The sequence below is a fragment of the Molothrus ater genome, chromosome 11, assembly GCF_012460135.2.
Source record: "Molothrus ater isolate BHLD 08-10-18 breed brown headed cowbird chromosome 11, BPBGC_Mater_1.1, whole genome shotgun sequence".
NCBI classification, from domain to species: Eukaryota; Metazoa; Chordata; class Aves; order Passeriformes; family Icteridae; genus Molothrus; species Molothrus ater.
Window position 1 is genome coordinate 4,873,067 of NC_050488.2, and position 16,615 is coordinate 4,889,681.

General features: G+C 45.2%; 1 protein-coding gene across 10 annotated transcripts in view; it reads right to left on the reverse strand.

The window, feature by feature from the left end:
- DOCK3 (dedicator of cytokinesis 3) overlaps positions 1-15,742 on the reverse strand; it is a 185,849-nt gene extending 170,107 nt beyond the window's left edge. For 5 of the 10 annotated variants that reach the window (XM_054516045.1, XM_054516050.1, XM_054516049.1 and 2 more), the window contains exon 1: positions 15,292-15,741. In XM_054516045.1, coding sequence (XP_054372020.1) covers positions 15,292-15,328 — 37 coding nt within the window. In that variant the 5' untranslated portion in view covers positions 15,329-15,741. Of the gene's footprint in view, positions 1-15,291 lie in introns of all 10 variants that reach the window. The other 5 variants (XM_054516046.1, XM_054516051.1, XM_054516047.1 and 2 more) reach the window with 2 other exon arrangements.
- Positions 15,743-16,615: the final 873 nt, after the last annotated feature.

Consider the following 16,615-nt stretch of genomic DNA (forward strand, 5'->3'; position numbering starts at 1 on the left):
GTTTACAGATCTGACTGATCCCTCTTGGACTCCAGGACACACTGCAGAAATATTTAATATCCATTTTCAGCAATGAAGCCCCTCGCCATCGTTCAGCTCTATAAGGAGGTCATAGTTCCCCTCACAAAGTCATTTCAGCCAGCAGTTACAGCCAACATTGACTAAAGATGAAAGCTTTGAAAAAGCACCACATGCCATGTGATGCAGGAATTATCTCCAAGACTGAAGTCCCTTATCTGTGGTACTTAAACTGGACCACAGCAAAGGAAATCCTTCCCTCTTCACCTCTGAAATTTATCAGTAAGAAAGGCACAACCCAGCTCACACAGGCAGTGACTCTCATGCTGTACCAGAACACACGAAGGGATTGTGGGGTACAACATATAAGAACAGATGGCATTGAAATAATGGTTTCAAAAGTCAAGGATCCAAGAGATGACAGATTTTTCCTTGCCCATGGATATGCCCTGACACAGTATAATATAAACAGCTGCACTGCAAGTCCCCAGCAGAAGAGAAACTGCATGAAAAGACAAACAGGACCTGTTAAGCCAATGCATCTTTGCACACCTCTGATTCCTCCTGTGCTCCACCTAAAGCAGCTCCTTGCTATGTGAACAAAGACAATCCAATTGATACAATTCAGGAGGTTTTACAAACTGTGTTCTCAAACAGCCCCTCTCAACAGCTCTTGGAGAAACTGCACTTGGCTGTGATAAAGTGGGCAGGTGTTTGCACAGCTAAATAATCAGCAAAGTGATGTCAAATAAAAGAGCCATTTCCCTTAGTGAGGACAGATTGAGCAGCAAGCTCTGAAGGGATCTCTGTTGGAATCTTTCCTGTTTCAAGTATCTTTCAATAATCCAAAAAGCTCATTGTTTAGAGAAGCCACACAGTTTATAAGGCCACTGAGGCTATTCAGAGTAAGAAAGAGCTATAGCTGGACCCAAGCCCCACAAGCAGAAGTGGCAGATGAGCAGTGGTTCAGTTCACCTGCGTGGCATTGCATGAGGGATGAACAATCCTCAGCTCACACACAAAATCATCATCTCCTCCCTTGCTAGTGCCACGCTGAGAGGAACCCTGGAGTGTCAGAGGTCTTACCATAAAACTCAGAGCTCACCACTGTCAGAGACCACCCCACATCACACAGAATATTGTCTTGGGGAAAAAGGGAAGACACCATGACCCACAGTACTGCATAAAATTCCCAATGAACCCCATGTGCCATTTTCCCCTTTGCCAAAAAGGACTAAACAGCATAAGAGCAGGCAGAAAGAAGTGAGAGAACATAGCAAGGACTGAATAAGGACTTTTATGTGATTGATTGTTAACCACGATGGGACTTCTGTACCAGGAAGGCTGAAAGGGTGGAGAGGGGAGAACCGAAGGAAGGTGCACAGGGAACTGTTGCTATCCACCTCTTCCAGCTCAGAAGGCAGAGCAGTGTCAAATGAAGCAGCAGAGTTCAGAACTTAATTAAAGTACTTTTCCACACAGTGCATAAATTGTGAAGCTCCTCATGAGATACGGTGGGTGACAGAAATTAAATAATCACTCAAACTCCAAAGCCAACAGGACAAATCCATGGATGTGCCCCACGCTCGGCCCTGCCCGGGTCGGGAAGCAGCGGAGCCTGGGGAAAGCTCCGCCCCGACTGCCGGGGCAGGCACGGGGCTGGGACGGGCTGCAGGGCGGGGATTATCGAGCAGCCACCGCCTCCGCTTCTGCTGTGCTGGGCCAGTGACTGCTCTGGGACCTCATCTGAACTCCAGGACGGCAAAGAGGAGAGCACAACCCGGAGAGAAATGCTGAATCAGGTTTCACCTGTGTCACTGTTGCTTTCTGCTGCCAGCCACACAGGTGGTTTCATTTTTGCTGTGATATAATTTAAAATGTATCTTGCTCTTACAATCCTTTCCAATTCAGGTTCCCGTGCCCCAGCCTGCCCACCCAGTCTCTCCTGGGCTGCAATGCTGCCACTGATCATCTCTCTTCTCAAATGGATGCCAATGCCCTGATAAGCACAGTAATAGAAATGTGTCACATTTGTCACATCAACAGCGGGAAAACCCAAGACAACAACAGGGAAACGCCAGAGAACTACACAGCCCAACACATCCAGCTGCTCATACCCTTAAAACATCTTTTTTTTTTTTTTCTTAGCATTTACTCAGTTATGCAATGAACTGACAGGGCTATATGCCTTCTCATGTACTTTCTTATTTTTTTAACCTATTTCTACACATTTCACTGAAGACTACAAAAATATTTTGATCTTGCATAATGTTCTATTTACACTACATAATATCAGTTCAGCTCATGAGTAATTTATTTTCATAAAGGAACAGAGCCCTTTCCCTCCTCATTGTCCAAGGTGTAACAATGAAAATCAGAAGAACTTAAATAAGTGAGGGCTGAGAAACAAAATCAGTTCAAGAACTTTCCATGTTTACATTGTTCCTTTTTCCTTCTCCAAATCTAAACTATGTGTCTCTAAATCATTAAATCGGGCTAAATCATTAAAAATTATTATTTATTTCCCAGGTTTTCACATCCACAATAGAAATCATTGCTACTGGAACAGATCCAATATGCTAAACCACATTTTGATTTTTCTTTATCATAAGATGTTGTTAAGGCCATGATTTAATGGACTCTATGGGTTAATTTGGGGGAAATTTGTAATTTTGTGAATTTTCAACACATCTCCATTTACAAAAGACTGATCTTCTTGGACTTCATGACAGTTTTTTCCAGTTCTCAAGTCATTGCAATATTATTATCTGCCTTATTAAAATTCTGGTGGCTTGCAATATTTTTAGATGCAGAACAAGTAGTTCAGGTTAAAGTACGTAATTTAATTTTTATAAAGAATTACTGAGTGTACTGCACTCAGCTTGCAGTTATTCAGATTGTGCACTGACCATCCCTCAGTAGATCTCCAACTAAACCCATTCCAGGAGGAATGACAGGGAGAACATATGGGAGAGGCACAGCTGCAGTTGTATTGCTCCATACCCAAAACACCTTGACAAGGTTTAATCACACTGAGCAGACACTGCATTGTGCTCTGTGCTACAAACGTCAAAGTTCTCAAGTTCTCTGATGGTGTAATTTATGCTTTATAACACATAAGCATGTTTCAAACTCACACCTCTATCACACCAGCTAAGAATTTGGAGTATGTGTTTACTTAGGGTAAACACAAACTCTGAAATTTCACATTCCTTATACAGCATTTTGTATTCAACTGCTACTCATTGTCACCACTTAACACAGAACACGAGTCAATCCCTGAGCTTAAGATTGATTTAGATTGATTAGTATGAAAGATTTAATTAAATACTAGATCATTATCAAATGAGCTAATATTTAATATTTAAGAAAATAATGGAATTACTCCAAACTGATAGACTAATATTATGATGAGAATGTATCTTTCCCTAAAATATTTTTTCCAATTCATCCAGCTATTAAAAGTGTCTAGTATGACAAAACATATGCTAGGCTTAAGAGCTGAATAAGATAAAGTTTATTTTCTTCCCTCTGACACCCAGGTGATAAAAAAGGCTCCATGTAACCCAAGAGTCACCAGGTGAGACCTAAGATGGCTCTAAATCTAATACTTTTCCCTAACAGAAGCTAAAACAAGGAGGGGAATGAAGGATATTAGAAAAGGGTAAGGATGTGGCTTCCTCCAACTTAAGACATCTGTGGACTGGGCCTTCCTAAAAGAAGGTTTTTATTTGTATTAATTTTATATTGTATTTAGTAGCATTTTCTTATGGAGCCACCCAAATGTTGTGGAACCACATCCACTTTTAAGAGCCCCATCAGCCCAGAACTCCACACGACTCTTCCAGCACAGAAATGGGGGTTCACTTGTTTGGCCTCTGTGCACCAGCACTCCCAGGAATTGTATTAAACAAGTGAAACAACAATTTTTATTCTTCCACTCCGTGGTATTTGTGTTTTGAGAATTTTCTAAGCTACCTTTGCTTAATAATGTATTTTCCAAGAAGAGCAGATGTGGATTTGTTGCATTTAGGGATGGCAGAGGGAACAGTCTCCAGGCAGGCAGGATGACTGGGCAGGAAAACCAGCACTGACACAAATTATCCCACGGAGGACAAGAGAGAGGCGAGATTTAGCTTTACCTTTCTGTGAGGCAACCGCGTTGCACAACCACGCCTACGGGCAGCACTGTATTAATACTTCCCAAACCTCCCCACACCTTCCAGTCTGAGCCTCTCTCACAACCACAAAGCTTTTCCCAGCAAAAAGCAGAAGTTCTTGAACATAGAAAATTGTGGGTTTAATAATTTAAAATAACAAGATGGAGTTTATGATGAAAAAATCCTTTCACATTTTTATAACAAAATTAAAGGCCAATATGATTAATTTTTTTCCTTTGTGGAACTGCTTGATTAAACCTGGCAGCTTCATAGATTGCACAGTTAGAGTCTGATAATATTTGACAAGAGAGCAGAACCATGAGGAAATGAAAAGAAAAATATTTCCATTTTATTCTACAAATACCTACAATAATGTTTTCACCCTCACAATACACCTTCCAAGTATTTAAATTATTAATTGTGGGTGAGGGTTTCAATTATTTGCCAGAAATGAATCTGAGACTTGCAGATTTATTTGCAAGTCCAGGCCTCATTCAGTAAGTACATCTACAAAGAATACAGGGAACAGACCCCAGGTCCAGCACTTCTAAAACATTCCTGTGTTTAAGCGAGATGACAAAATGAATAATTTAGATATGGAAGAGAGGATATATCCAATTACACCTTAAAAACCCAAATAAAACATGAAATTTTTGTAGAAGGAGCATTTCCTGCAGAGTGCACTGGTACACATGACACAGAACAGGGCTCTAATCCGATTGGAATTGCCAGGCACTAATGTAATACACACACACAAAAAAGATTATCAAAAGCTGATTAAAAGCCATCCAAACATTACAATCGAAGAGTACAGATTAAACAAAAGACATGATTTAGAAGAGGGCTAAATTTTTTTGACCTTATTAATGGTCTTTATGAACTTTTATGCCAAATCTCAATGAAGAAGAATACACCTCAGACCTGAAAGCAAGGCATTACACTTTGGTTCTGTGTATTGCCCAAATTACAGTACCATTAAGTGAAGGTATTTCAGGCTGCTCAGGGAGCAGTGGCAGTTGCTAGGCAGCATCTGCTCCTGTCAGAGATGCTTCTTTCTTTGTGCAGTACAGAACCTCAGCCAGGAATACTGCCACCAATGGATTATTCCAAGGCAGCTTACTGCCATCACATGGCATCTGCAAAGTGCTCACCCGCTGCCTAGCAACACCGCCTCTTTCTACTGAGTCATACCAGCACCAGGACAATATTCCTGCAAAAAAAGAAACAGATGCCTGAGAAGAAAGGTGATCATTCAGCAGCAGAGCAAAGGATTGCAAGCATCCTTCCCCTGCCCTCCAAGATAAAAATAGAGATTGGGCTCAAAAATCATGAGCTGTTTAAAATAGTTTTGCACATCCTGGTGGCAGGAGGTGGGAGAGAAGGAACGGACCAAAACCCACAGCGTTGTCCACTGCTTTAGCTGTGTTAAGGAACTGGTCCTGAGCTCCCAGCTTTGCAAGGATCTATCCTATTACTTCATCCTCTTCCTGTCACTCTATTCCATCAGTTCATTCACCCATACATCATTCCCTCTATGCAGAAAGTGAATACAGCAGGCTTTTTCTCCCTTCTAGAGAGGCAAAGGCTGTTTCAGTTTCTGAAACCTTCTCCCTCTTTCCAAACCCAGCTGGCAAAGAGAACTGGGCAGGCTCTGCCCAGAGAGGTGAGGAGCTGCTCTGCACTGCTGCATTCCACAGGCTGCAAACGTGAGCCTGTTGAACACTTCACTGTTCCACACCGGGAAACAAGGTAAGAAACCAAGCAAGGTTTGGCTCTCCTGGAGGGTGGAGACTGCACCACCTCTCCAGGCACCCTGCTCCAGGGCTTTCCCACATGCACTGTGGGAATCGCTGTCCCTGACTGGAACTCGCCCCCACGGCTCCTCCTTTCACCCTGCAGCTCTGAGCAGCGCCTGGCCCTGTCTGCACCTCCCCAGACAGCAGCTATCCCTGAGCCAACCCTTTCCTACACTCCACTTCCCAGCTTGTACCAGCCTGCATCTCACAGACCCTCCTCTGTCCCCGTGTTCCCACCTCCTCACCTCACCCCTCCTACTGTGAGGTGCAGCCCCAGAGCAACTACAGGAGGAAGAGAGCATTTCCATCACCATGCTGGTGCCCAGGAACACAGCCAGGGATGTGGCTGCCTGCAGGAGAACACCACTGGCTCATGTTCACACAGCAAGGCCTCAGGGATCACCCCACAGTCCCTTCCAGCCTGTCCCATTCTGCACAAGCTACAGCGTGAGACTTGCAGATCTCCCATCTATCTGTTAAATAACTTCTTAACACATTAAAGCTCCCTGGGCATTTATGGTCAGTTTGCACACTTTCAATGAGCAGCAGGAAGGGAAGGATAGGGCAGATTTATAAAAGTATATTTACCAGCATACAGCTCCTGCATTTTAGCTGAAAACTCCATAAATAGAGTCAGCCTGTACTGGCTGCTACACAAGAACTCTGCTGAAGACATCTATGCAACCTGTCAATCCACCCATAAGAACTTTGACTTTTTTGGTTTGCAACTAAAATACAAAAAAAGAAAAAAAGCATTTGACTGGCAAAATTGAAAATGCTTTCTTCTCACGATTTTTAACTCTTCCAATCTTGCCTGAAGCAAACGTGCATTATTTAATGCTATCCACATCATCTGAGATGTTAGGGAAATCCTCCTTTTCTATTTTTGTGTCCTCCACACAGGTTTATTTTATTATTATTATTAACTTTATTATTTGTTTTTATTTAATAAACTATTTTTTCCCGTTAAAAGGAGAATACAGTCTTCTGCCAGAAATACAGTCACTCCAGAAGTGGGGGAGAAAAGGCCAAAACCAAACCAAACCAAACCAACAAGATCTGTATTTGCAGTTTGGGGCCTTGCTGTGATGAAGAAAGAGAGAGAAGCCTATTTTCTATCTCCTCTGCCCCAGAGTCCAAAGAGAAGCTGCTTCTGCAAGACCAGTGCTTGAAACACAATCTTCCTTGGCATAAACCCCTGGGACCACAGAGATTACCAAACACTTATCTGCTAAAAAGGAAAAAAGAAAGACAAGTGGTCCCTCCTCTCAGAGCAGTGCACTGGGAAGGGCTGAGCTGGAGCAGCAGGCAGGAGGATGGATGATGGATGGGTGGATGGGTGGGTGGGTGGGTGGATGGGTGGGTGGGTGTAGATCACCATGCAGTGCCAGGGGAGCTTCCCCAGCAGGCAGGTTCCCAGTGGATGCTCTGCACACACAGCAGGGCCAGGACCTTTGCAGGCCCCAGGACAGCTCCTCCCACTGTAACAAGTCCCTGCTGGAGGAATGGCCTCACAGCATCACCTCGAAACAGAGCTGGCACAAGCATGGAGGGGACTCCCCTCCTGTCTCATCACACCAAGCCCACAGGCAGTGTCCAGCTCCATTCTGTACAGCTACAGCAGATGTCAGGGCAAGACTATTTCACAAAAACATTGATCCAGCTCTAACAGGTCTGGCAGAATGATACTGTTGTATCTTTGGTTTATCAAAATTCAGGTCACCAGTCATTCAGATCGTGAGCATTTAGAGAGAGAAACAAAACACAAAGCTGCACCAAAGTTCAAACCACAGTTTTCAGTAACCCTTTTTTCCAGTAATTCACATATCTTTGGATTCCTTGTCCCACTCTGGCTGAAACTTTCTCACCTGAGCCTGCACTCTCTGTCCATGTAGCACAGCCACACCTCCACAAAGCAGTGCCTAGGTGAAGCAGGCAGCTTTCTGCAGACACTTCCACAGGCATTTTTCTCCACAAAGGAAGAGGTGGGTGAAACAGAAACACCTCCTCCCATCCCCCCACATCCAGACTCAGTTACTGGGAACAGCCATTGCTCCCTACAGGAGTATCCAGCACTGTCTGAGATATTCTCCTATGAAAGGCTCTCTGCTCCCTACACCACTAGTTTGGGCAGCCCACCCATCACGGCAAAGGACCATGTGCACTGACACCCAAACAGCCATATACTGCTAGCAAGTGCCTTCTATTTAACAGTTCTGGGTTTCTCTGACATGAATTCAAGGATTCCTTTATCAGGTTCAGAAGACTAAAAGTGCAGGTACCCATAAACATCTCGTTCATAAACATTTTGAGAGGGAAGAAGGGCCCTGCTGCTCAGAACCACAGCCACAAGAGGTTTCCAGAACAGTGAGACACCTGCCAAAGCACTCTGTGCTACACTCTGGCACCTTGGGTAGCTCAGGGACTTACATTCAACTGAAAGAAAATAAAATAATTCACCACTCCATCAACTGCCTACTGCCAACACTAAAAGCATTTAGTGCTCAAGCTTCCTTGCACTGAAATAAAAATAAAGGTTTGTCTAGATGTTTCAGAGAACACCAGCTTACCTCTGAAAGCACAAAGGCTGCTTTTAATCAGCAAGAGTTAGCTGGCACCACTTGTCATAAGCTTTTCTTAAGGCTTAATATCCAGAAAGACTCAAGAAAAGAAAAAGTAGTTAAAAGCTGAAGAGGGACGGAGGGAAGTCTTATCCTTGGAATAAGTAATCACCTCACAACTGCACTAGAGAAAGCACTCAGGCTGCTCAAAGCCTCAGTTCCCTGCCTTCCAAATATATTCCCTAAGTTTGGACTAAGGACTTATTGTTTGAACAAACACTAAAACATGTCTAAGAGGAAGGAATTACGGCCAAAAAAAACTTTAGAGATGCTTTCAGGATCTCAGAAGACCTCAAAAAGTTCATTTTGACATGGAAAAACTTGAACAGAGGTTTGATTTTAACATCAGGCACTTGAGTGAGATATTTTGTATTTGCCCTGAGGTTCAGTGAGCAGACAGATTTTGAAGCAGAATAAGTGAGAAATGTTGTGAGATTCAGGTTGACTCATAACTTACTTAAAAACAATCAGTGGAAGGACCACTGTCAATCACAACTGGTTTTGGACCAAGATCCTGTGGCATGCTTCCTTTGGCCTCCTCCTAAGTGCATAGCACAGCTGAGAGAAGAACACAACAAACTTAGTAACCACACAAATTAAAGAAAAATTTCTCTGGAGGAGGAGGGAAAGGTTGCATCAGTCTCTTCAAGAGCTAAATAATTTTCCACAGATGTCCTGCTCTTAAGTGTTTTCACAGCCACATCTGAAAAGTGCTCCTGTTCCTCAAGAGAACAAATCTATGGAATACATATGGCCACCAATAACACCAGTTGTTGGTCCCATCAGGCAGTTCCAGCTCTTCTGTATGAGAACCATTTCCAAATAACTATTTAATGTGTTAATCATAAAAGCTTGTCTATCTACATGTCACTGTGCACATGAACACAGAAAACTTCCTCATTCTCAATCATCCCCCTCTTGTGGGTTCTGAAATGCCAGCAAATACGTGGTAGAGAATTTTCTAATTACAGATTCTGGTAATAGTCCATACATCCCTGATGTCTGCATTGGAGTCTGACTTGTGAAGGGCAGAATTGCTGCAAAAAAGGCTTTGCAAGGGTAGTGGGACTCAAGTCCAGCTGAGCTGTGCCACTGACTGTGCCCTAAGGAAGCTGCTTTCAGAGGACCAATAAAAAGTCATCCTTCCTCTATTCCCACAAACAGCTGCCAACCACAACCTGCACCATCACCCCAGAGTCACCCACAAATTTTCTATCCCTTAAGTGGTTCAAAAGTGAAATTATTTTACATTTCCTCACTAATTTCACTCTGAACACTTGAACAATGAATTTAAACCCAAAGCACACAAGAAACACCTGATGGAACCTGATTAATCCCTTTTTTTTCAGCAAGCCAGAAGCTTTTAATCTGCACAGAAATTCCAATTTCAAGCTCTTCCCCACCCAACCCTATTTCCATTAAACATGGAGGAAAAGTTGTCCAAGATTGACAAGTCACATCATCAAATGTCTTTTGTTACTGGATGTATTGTTAGGCGAGGACAGAAAGCCTGAATACCAAAATGTTTCCACCCTTAGAAAATCATTCTGAAAAGAAAATTCCTTCTATGCTGGGGATAAGCTCAGGGAGGAAGTGCTTTTGCCCCCACCCTACTGGCCAGTGGCTGAAGTCCTGCAGGTCTTAAATGAATACCTAATACAGCACAATAACAAAGAAATGGAGAAAATTGCTCTAAAACCCATAAAATCATCCAAATTTAAACTCCATATTGAACTGCTATCACTTCTTACTCCAGGATCACCCCCACATTCCCATAAAAACCATGCAATGAACTGTTAAACATACACATGTCACTTCTTGCCTTTGTGAGCAATTTGCTTCTCAACTTCATTCTTCCTGTATTTAGAAAGTTTTGGCTAATTTCTACTGCAAATGCATTTGTGGACAACTGCTATTTAGATAATCTCAAAGTAGTGATATCTTACAGGTTAATTCTCATCCAGTTCTGCAAATCAGTTCTTTGTGAGAGCTGGTCTAACCACAATGTCTTTGGCTTAGACTTTTCTAGGACAGACAAGCCAAACTATATCAATCTCTTGCCAAAAGAGGACATTTCATCTCCAAGTTCTATCAGCACCCACAGAACCCCAGATTCACCCTGCTCTGGAGCTGAAGTTGCCCACCACATTTAATGACACTTTAGTAGCCTCTCCTGTCTATATGATCCTATCCCATCAGGTGCATCTTGGGAGCTGCTCTTTTCCAGAGACACTTCAAGGTGTGATTCATTTCCCATCCAGTTAAATAACACATATACATTTCCTTTATGATCCCTGACTGACAAATGCCTTTGCTCATTCTTAAGGCCTACAGGTTAAAAAAAAGGCCCTTAGGAGCAAAGTACTGAATGGCAATGACTCCAGTCCCTGGATCATCCCATTTTCCTGAGCCACTTCCCAAAGCAGTGGAGCACAGAAGGTTTCAAGGTGCATCCCTGCACGTAGCTCTGGTTCCAAGACAGATCCCTGAAGAATATCCTTAGTCACCTCCCTCCTGCTGCCAGACAATGACATCCCCTGGCACAGGGACACAGGAGAGAAAATGAAATGTAACCTATGTCCCTACCACAGCACCCATGCAAGGATTGATGCTGCTTCCCATCCAAACAATAGACGTTTTCCTAATCTGGGAGAGGGACTTTTCTCTACCTCTCTGAAACTTTTCATTTTTAAACCTGTAACAAACCACTCCAGTGAGCAAGTAAAACCACAGGTGCCACTCACAGCCCCCTTCAGCAGCTGCCTCCTGTGTGAACAGCTAAGGCAGGGTCTTGTGCCAAAAGCCCTGAGGAAGGAAGGAAGACTTTTCTAAGTTCTGCAGCCCTGTTTTTCCGAGCATAAATATGAACTGGAAGTGTGCATGCCAAGGTCTAGTGACAAGGGGGGGGAAAAGAAAATCAAGATACTGATCAAAAAGCTGCAGTACAAAACCATAACTAGGACATTGTGATGTTCCATCCCTTCTTAGTAAGAACAAGGGAAAATTTAGTTGTATTTATTTGTACTTACGATTTCAATTGTTACCCAGTAAGCAGTGAAAATAAAGATTTAAAAAGCATTTTTAAATAAAACAACAGATTTTAACCCTAATTCTTTGAATAAACTTAGAACAGATTCTGTTGATGCAGGCAGGTTCTCCTTCTCCTCCACGACTTAATATATATTTAATATGGTCAGCCATACAAAGTGGTTTGTTGATACAGCATCAATCAAATAAAAAAAAAACAACAAAAACAAACAAAAACAACTTTCCTGAGAGCCACCTAAATGTGCTCCTTGCACAAAAATAAAAGAGCAAAAACTGACAGCCTAATGAAATTATCAGTTCTTACAGTAGCCACATGTTGTTTACTAGAGTTCTATTTAACTTTTTCTTTTAATACATTAATATTTAATACTTGTTTTTAAGACTAAACTAATCAGATCACTTTAATAAATATTTTCTTAGAGAGAGACTGCTTTAAAAATACTAAAACACTAGAGGGCTAGAGAGCCTTGTATTCAATAATCAGCTCAGAATTCTTATTAATTGTGTTCATCATTGGCCATCTTAAGCACCTGTGGAAGAACTGTGCTTTGCTTCAGCAAGTCTCAAGTTTTAAAAGTAGAGTTAGGATTAGAGGCACTGAATCTAAGTATTTCTAAATAGAGGGGAATTACTCACAACAGCCACCAGGTAGTTGCTATAGCAGCTGAGAAATAAAATCAAGGAAGATCTTCAAGGTTGTTAGGAGAGTGTTTAATTTATTTAGAAATGTCCTGAGCCATCTTTTAATATCTTTGCTGCGGATGCACGCAGTGATTTGTATGAGGACTGGGCAATACAATGGTGTTCTACAACCGCAGGTGTGGAAAACTTCTTGTGATTGCAGGTAGGCACAGAGAGCTCCAGAACTGGCCAAAGCCACCAACATTCCCATCAGGAAATGTCACACATTGTCCTGCAGCCAAGAGCCTGTGGAATACCTGCTGAGGGCTCCAGCAAGCACAGGAGAAACGCCTCTGAGGCTCCCTGGAAGCCAGTGCAGAACACAAAGCCCTTCCCCAGGCAGGTGCTGAGAGAGGAACACGGTCTGTTTCTGAAGGATCAGTTTCTGTGAATTATCACCTCTGCCAGACACCCAGGTAAGGCAGCAGAGCACAGCCTACTTCCACCTGGCAACAGCATCAGGATGAACTGCTTCAAATGGCACTTTCCCTTGCCTTGGTACACAAGGACAGCTATGGCTAGGGCCTGGATGCCCAGATGTGCCTTTCTGTTCCTCCAGAAACCTCTTTGTGGTACTCCAGTTACAGAAATAACTGATCCCACTCAGCTTCCATCAACAGGGACACAGAGTTTATTGCCTTAACCCAAAGGCAGGAGCACAGAGAAAACACACAGTGGTTTTTTGGACAGAGACTGCTCTAACCAAACCCAAACTACTAAAGCCCAAAGGCATAAGCTCAGAACAGTGACTCATGCCAAGAAGATTATTTTTGCACATCTTACTTGTGGAATCAGGATAATTTACACTGCTATTTCCCCCTCCCCTCCCCTTTTTTTTTGCCAGTGCACCTCCCAGCAGCAAACCCTCAGGTCCACACTTTCTGCAGACTATTTGCTTCAAAATGCACAAAAATGACCCTTCCAGCCAGCAATGACAGATCTACTTTTGAAAAACTGATATGCCACCCCTCACTTGTAGTAACTAAACCCCAGGTATAAGCAGCGTTTTTCACCTATTTTCCTTCTCTGGAGGATTATCAACAAATTTCAATTACAGGAAAAGTAATTAAAGCTACTCAAGAATAAAAAAAGCCTGCCCAGAGATCATCAAAACTTGCACAACTCAACTGTTACCTCAGCCCTACCTACAGGTGTGCTGTCTGCAAAAGAAAAATCCCCATCCTTAGAGGAATATTCTCCAGCCCAGGGAACATCATGGAAATCACACTTGTTTTCATTCACTGCTCTCCCTTCCACACACCTCTTCCAGACTTGTTTACAACCTGAATGGAGATTTCCCAGCTTCTCTTTTCAAATATCTGCATAAAAAAATTAGTTCACCTGTTTTTTTGGATCAAGGTAAAACAAGGATTCTCTTATTTGAGCACATGGGCCAAACACAAAAACAAACACTGAATATCAAACCCTGCGACACAGCAAAGAAAAACAACTACAGAAGCAGAAGGAAAACAACAAGATTTGGAAGACAGATAATGATTTTTTGAAGCATCCATTACAATTATAGCAGTCAGTTTCATCCTAGGGTAACAGAGGTGGCCTTTACCCAGCAGATGAGGTATGACAAAAAGTCCAGCATCAACTACATTAAGAAACCCCAGCAAAACAACAACTTGGTATTCCTGAATGCATCCAGCTGGGATGTATCACGGCTTGTTAACTTCATATACTCCCAGTGACCAACGGACACAGCAACAGGATTGGAAGCAATGACTCCCAGGTGTTATTTTCTGCCACTTGTTTTTATTACCCTACACTTACAGGTTCTCATCTGATGCTGCATTTGAATTTATTTTTTTAAACAAAAGTGATTTGCTTCATCTCTCTTTACTATGAGGACAAGTGGGATGTACTAAGCAAAATATTTGCTGTACAAGATTAAAAATTAATAAGAAGTATTTTTTTATTATTAAATTAACAGAAAGCATTTTAACAAAGAGGCATTAAGGCTTCTAATTGCTCACAAGTTAATTGCCAAAATCCCACTTAAACAGTTCCGGTTAACAGATCATGTAGCAAATTTATTGATACTATTTTAAATATTTTGTAGAAATCAATCATCACTACACACTGTGGAACTTAAAAATCAATATGCACAACTGATAACTATAAATTTAATGAGGCGTTTAAGTAACTAATCAGGGTAGCAGTAGTAGCTTTTATTATTATAATACAAACCAACAGTTTAAAAAAAAATAAATCGAAATGAGCAAGAGCAAAGTAAAAAATTCTCTATCTTCCACTTCGTTAGATATAACATTTCTGCTTTTATCAGGGATTTACACGCTAAAATAACAAACCAAAGCCGCCAACGGTGATGCCTCAGATTAGAGCAACCACGATGCCAGACGGCTGTAAAATCTGATTTCCCAAAACAAGGAAAAAGCAGCGCACGGAGGCCCCGGGGCTCCGCTCCCGGCCCGCCGCAGCCCCCGGCCCGGCCGCCCCCTCGTCCCCGCGGCCGGGCAGGTGCAGCACCGACGCCCCCTAAAGACACCGCGGCACAGCCGGCCCCTTCCCAACTCCATCCACACATCGCCTCGCTCCGCAGATGGAAACGCAGGGAAAAGGGAACCGCGCGCTTAAGTAGATTAAGGGCTCAGCAACTCGTTTTCTGATTATTAGTGCGATCCCGACCCCAGCGCGGGCCCCCGAACTCCGCTCGTCTCTGGCGTCGCCGCGGCGGCGCTCGGGGAAATAACGCGAACCGAAGCACACGCAGAGCGCATCCAGCGGTGCGGGCAGGGCAGGGGAGGCAGCGCCGGGCAGCCCCCACAGCCCCGCGGCAGCGCTGCCCCCATCCCGGCTCCACCTGAGGGGCAGCGCCGCGACCACCGCCGGCCCCGGGGGAGGGGAACGGCCGCCCCCCCACACGCACAGCACAGCCCCGGGGTCCGGCGGGGAGAGGAGGGGGCGAGCGGGGCGGGGGAGGGATGCGGCAGCACCTACCCACGCCGTATTTCTCCTCCTCGGTGGGACTCCACATGCTGCCGGATGGCTCGGCCGCGGCCGCCGGTCCCCGGGCAGAGCGCGGCGGGCGGGCGGGCGCCGCTCATCGAGCGGGGGCGGCTTCTCCTCCCCCCGCGCTCAGCGGGGGCGCCGCGCCGGCAGCCCCCGCCCCACGCTCCGGCCGGGGCTGCCCTCAGGGGTCGCTTCGCCGCTGCCGGGGGGCGGGGGGAGGTCGCCCCCCGCCCGCCCGGGCGGTACCGGCCGCCGCGCCGCTCCCCTCCGCGGCCGCTCGCCGCCGGCCCGGCGCCTCTCCTCGCGCGGCCCCCGCGGGCTCCGGCCCTGCCGGCGCGGCGCCCCCGCGGTGCTCGGCGGCCCCGGGCCCCCTTCTCGTCGCTCTGGTTCTTCTCCTTCTCCTCCTCCTCCCGAGCCGCCGCTCCAGCCGCCGCCGCCTGAAGGACTCGGGGCTGCCGCGCCCCCCCTCACGCTCCCGGCGGACCTGGCGCGCACGCGCGGCTCGCGCCGCCCCCCCCTCCCCGTGCGGCCGCACGAGGCGCGCGCGGGCGCGAGGCGCGTGGAGGCGCGTGCCCTCTGAGGGCGGCAAGAGGAGCGGCCGGTCCCGGGACACCCTCCCGAGCCCATCCCGTCCCCATCCCATCCCCATCCCATCCCCGCCGCACCTGCCGGCCCCAGCGGCTCCCGGGAGGCCGGACCGCAGTGCAGCACCGAGCCCGGCCGTGTTGGTCAGCAGCGGGGCCGGCCCGACCCCCGCCCGGCAGCCCGGGCTGCCCGCGACACGGCCCCGAGCCCTGGCAGCGCTCAGCTCCCCCGGCAGCGCTAACCTCAGGCACCAGCAGCGTTTAGATCAAAATTGGGCTGGTATTGTGTTCCGTTTTCTTGTCGGTGTTATTAATCGCCAGAGCTTCTAAAGAACTGGCGAAATTCGCATGGTTTCCACAATGAACACGTACCCAAAACGGAAAACAGTCTTTAGATTTCATCTCTAAGTTCAGCTTCCACTTCTTTCCATAAAAACTGAATTTGGATTCTTCACAGCACAGGAAAAGCTGAAATAAGTGATACAAAAGTTTTCCTGCAACAGAAATTTTACTCCCTGCAGTGTTCTGATGGACCAGTGCCCTTGCCCCAGTCAGAGCCTCTGCAAAACCACTTTTTATACAGCCTTTTCAGAAACCTTTGTAAACAACTTGCATGATGTGAAGTTTTAGGATTGCACTAAACTTTTTAACAATACAACTTCAGATGTACCCAACACTTTTAATAGAATATCTGTTCTCTGATTATATAATAAAACAGAATGAAAGTC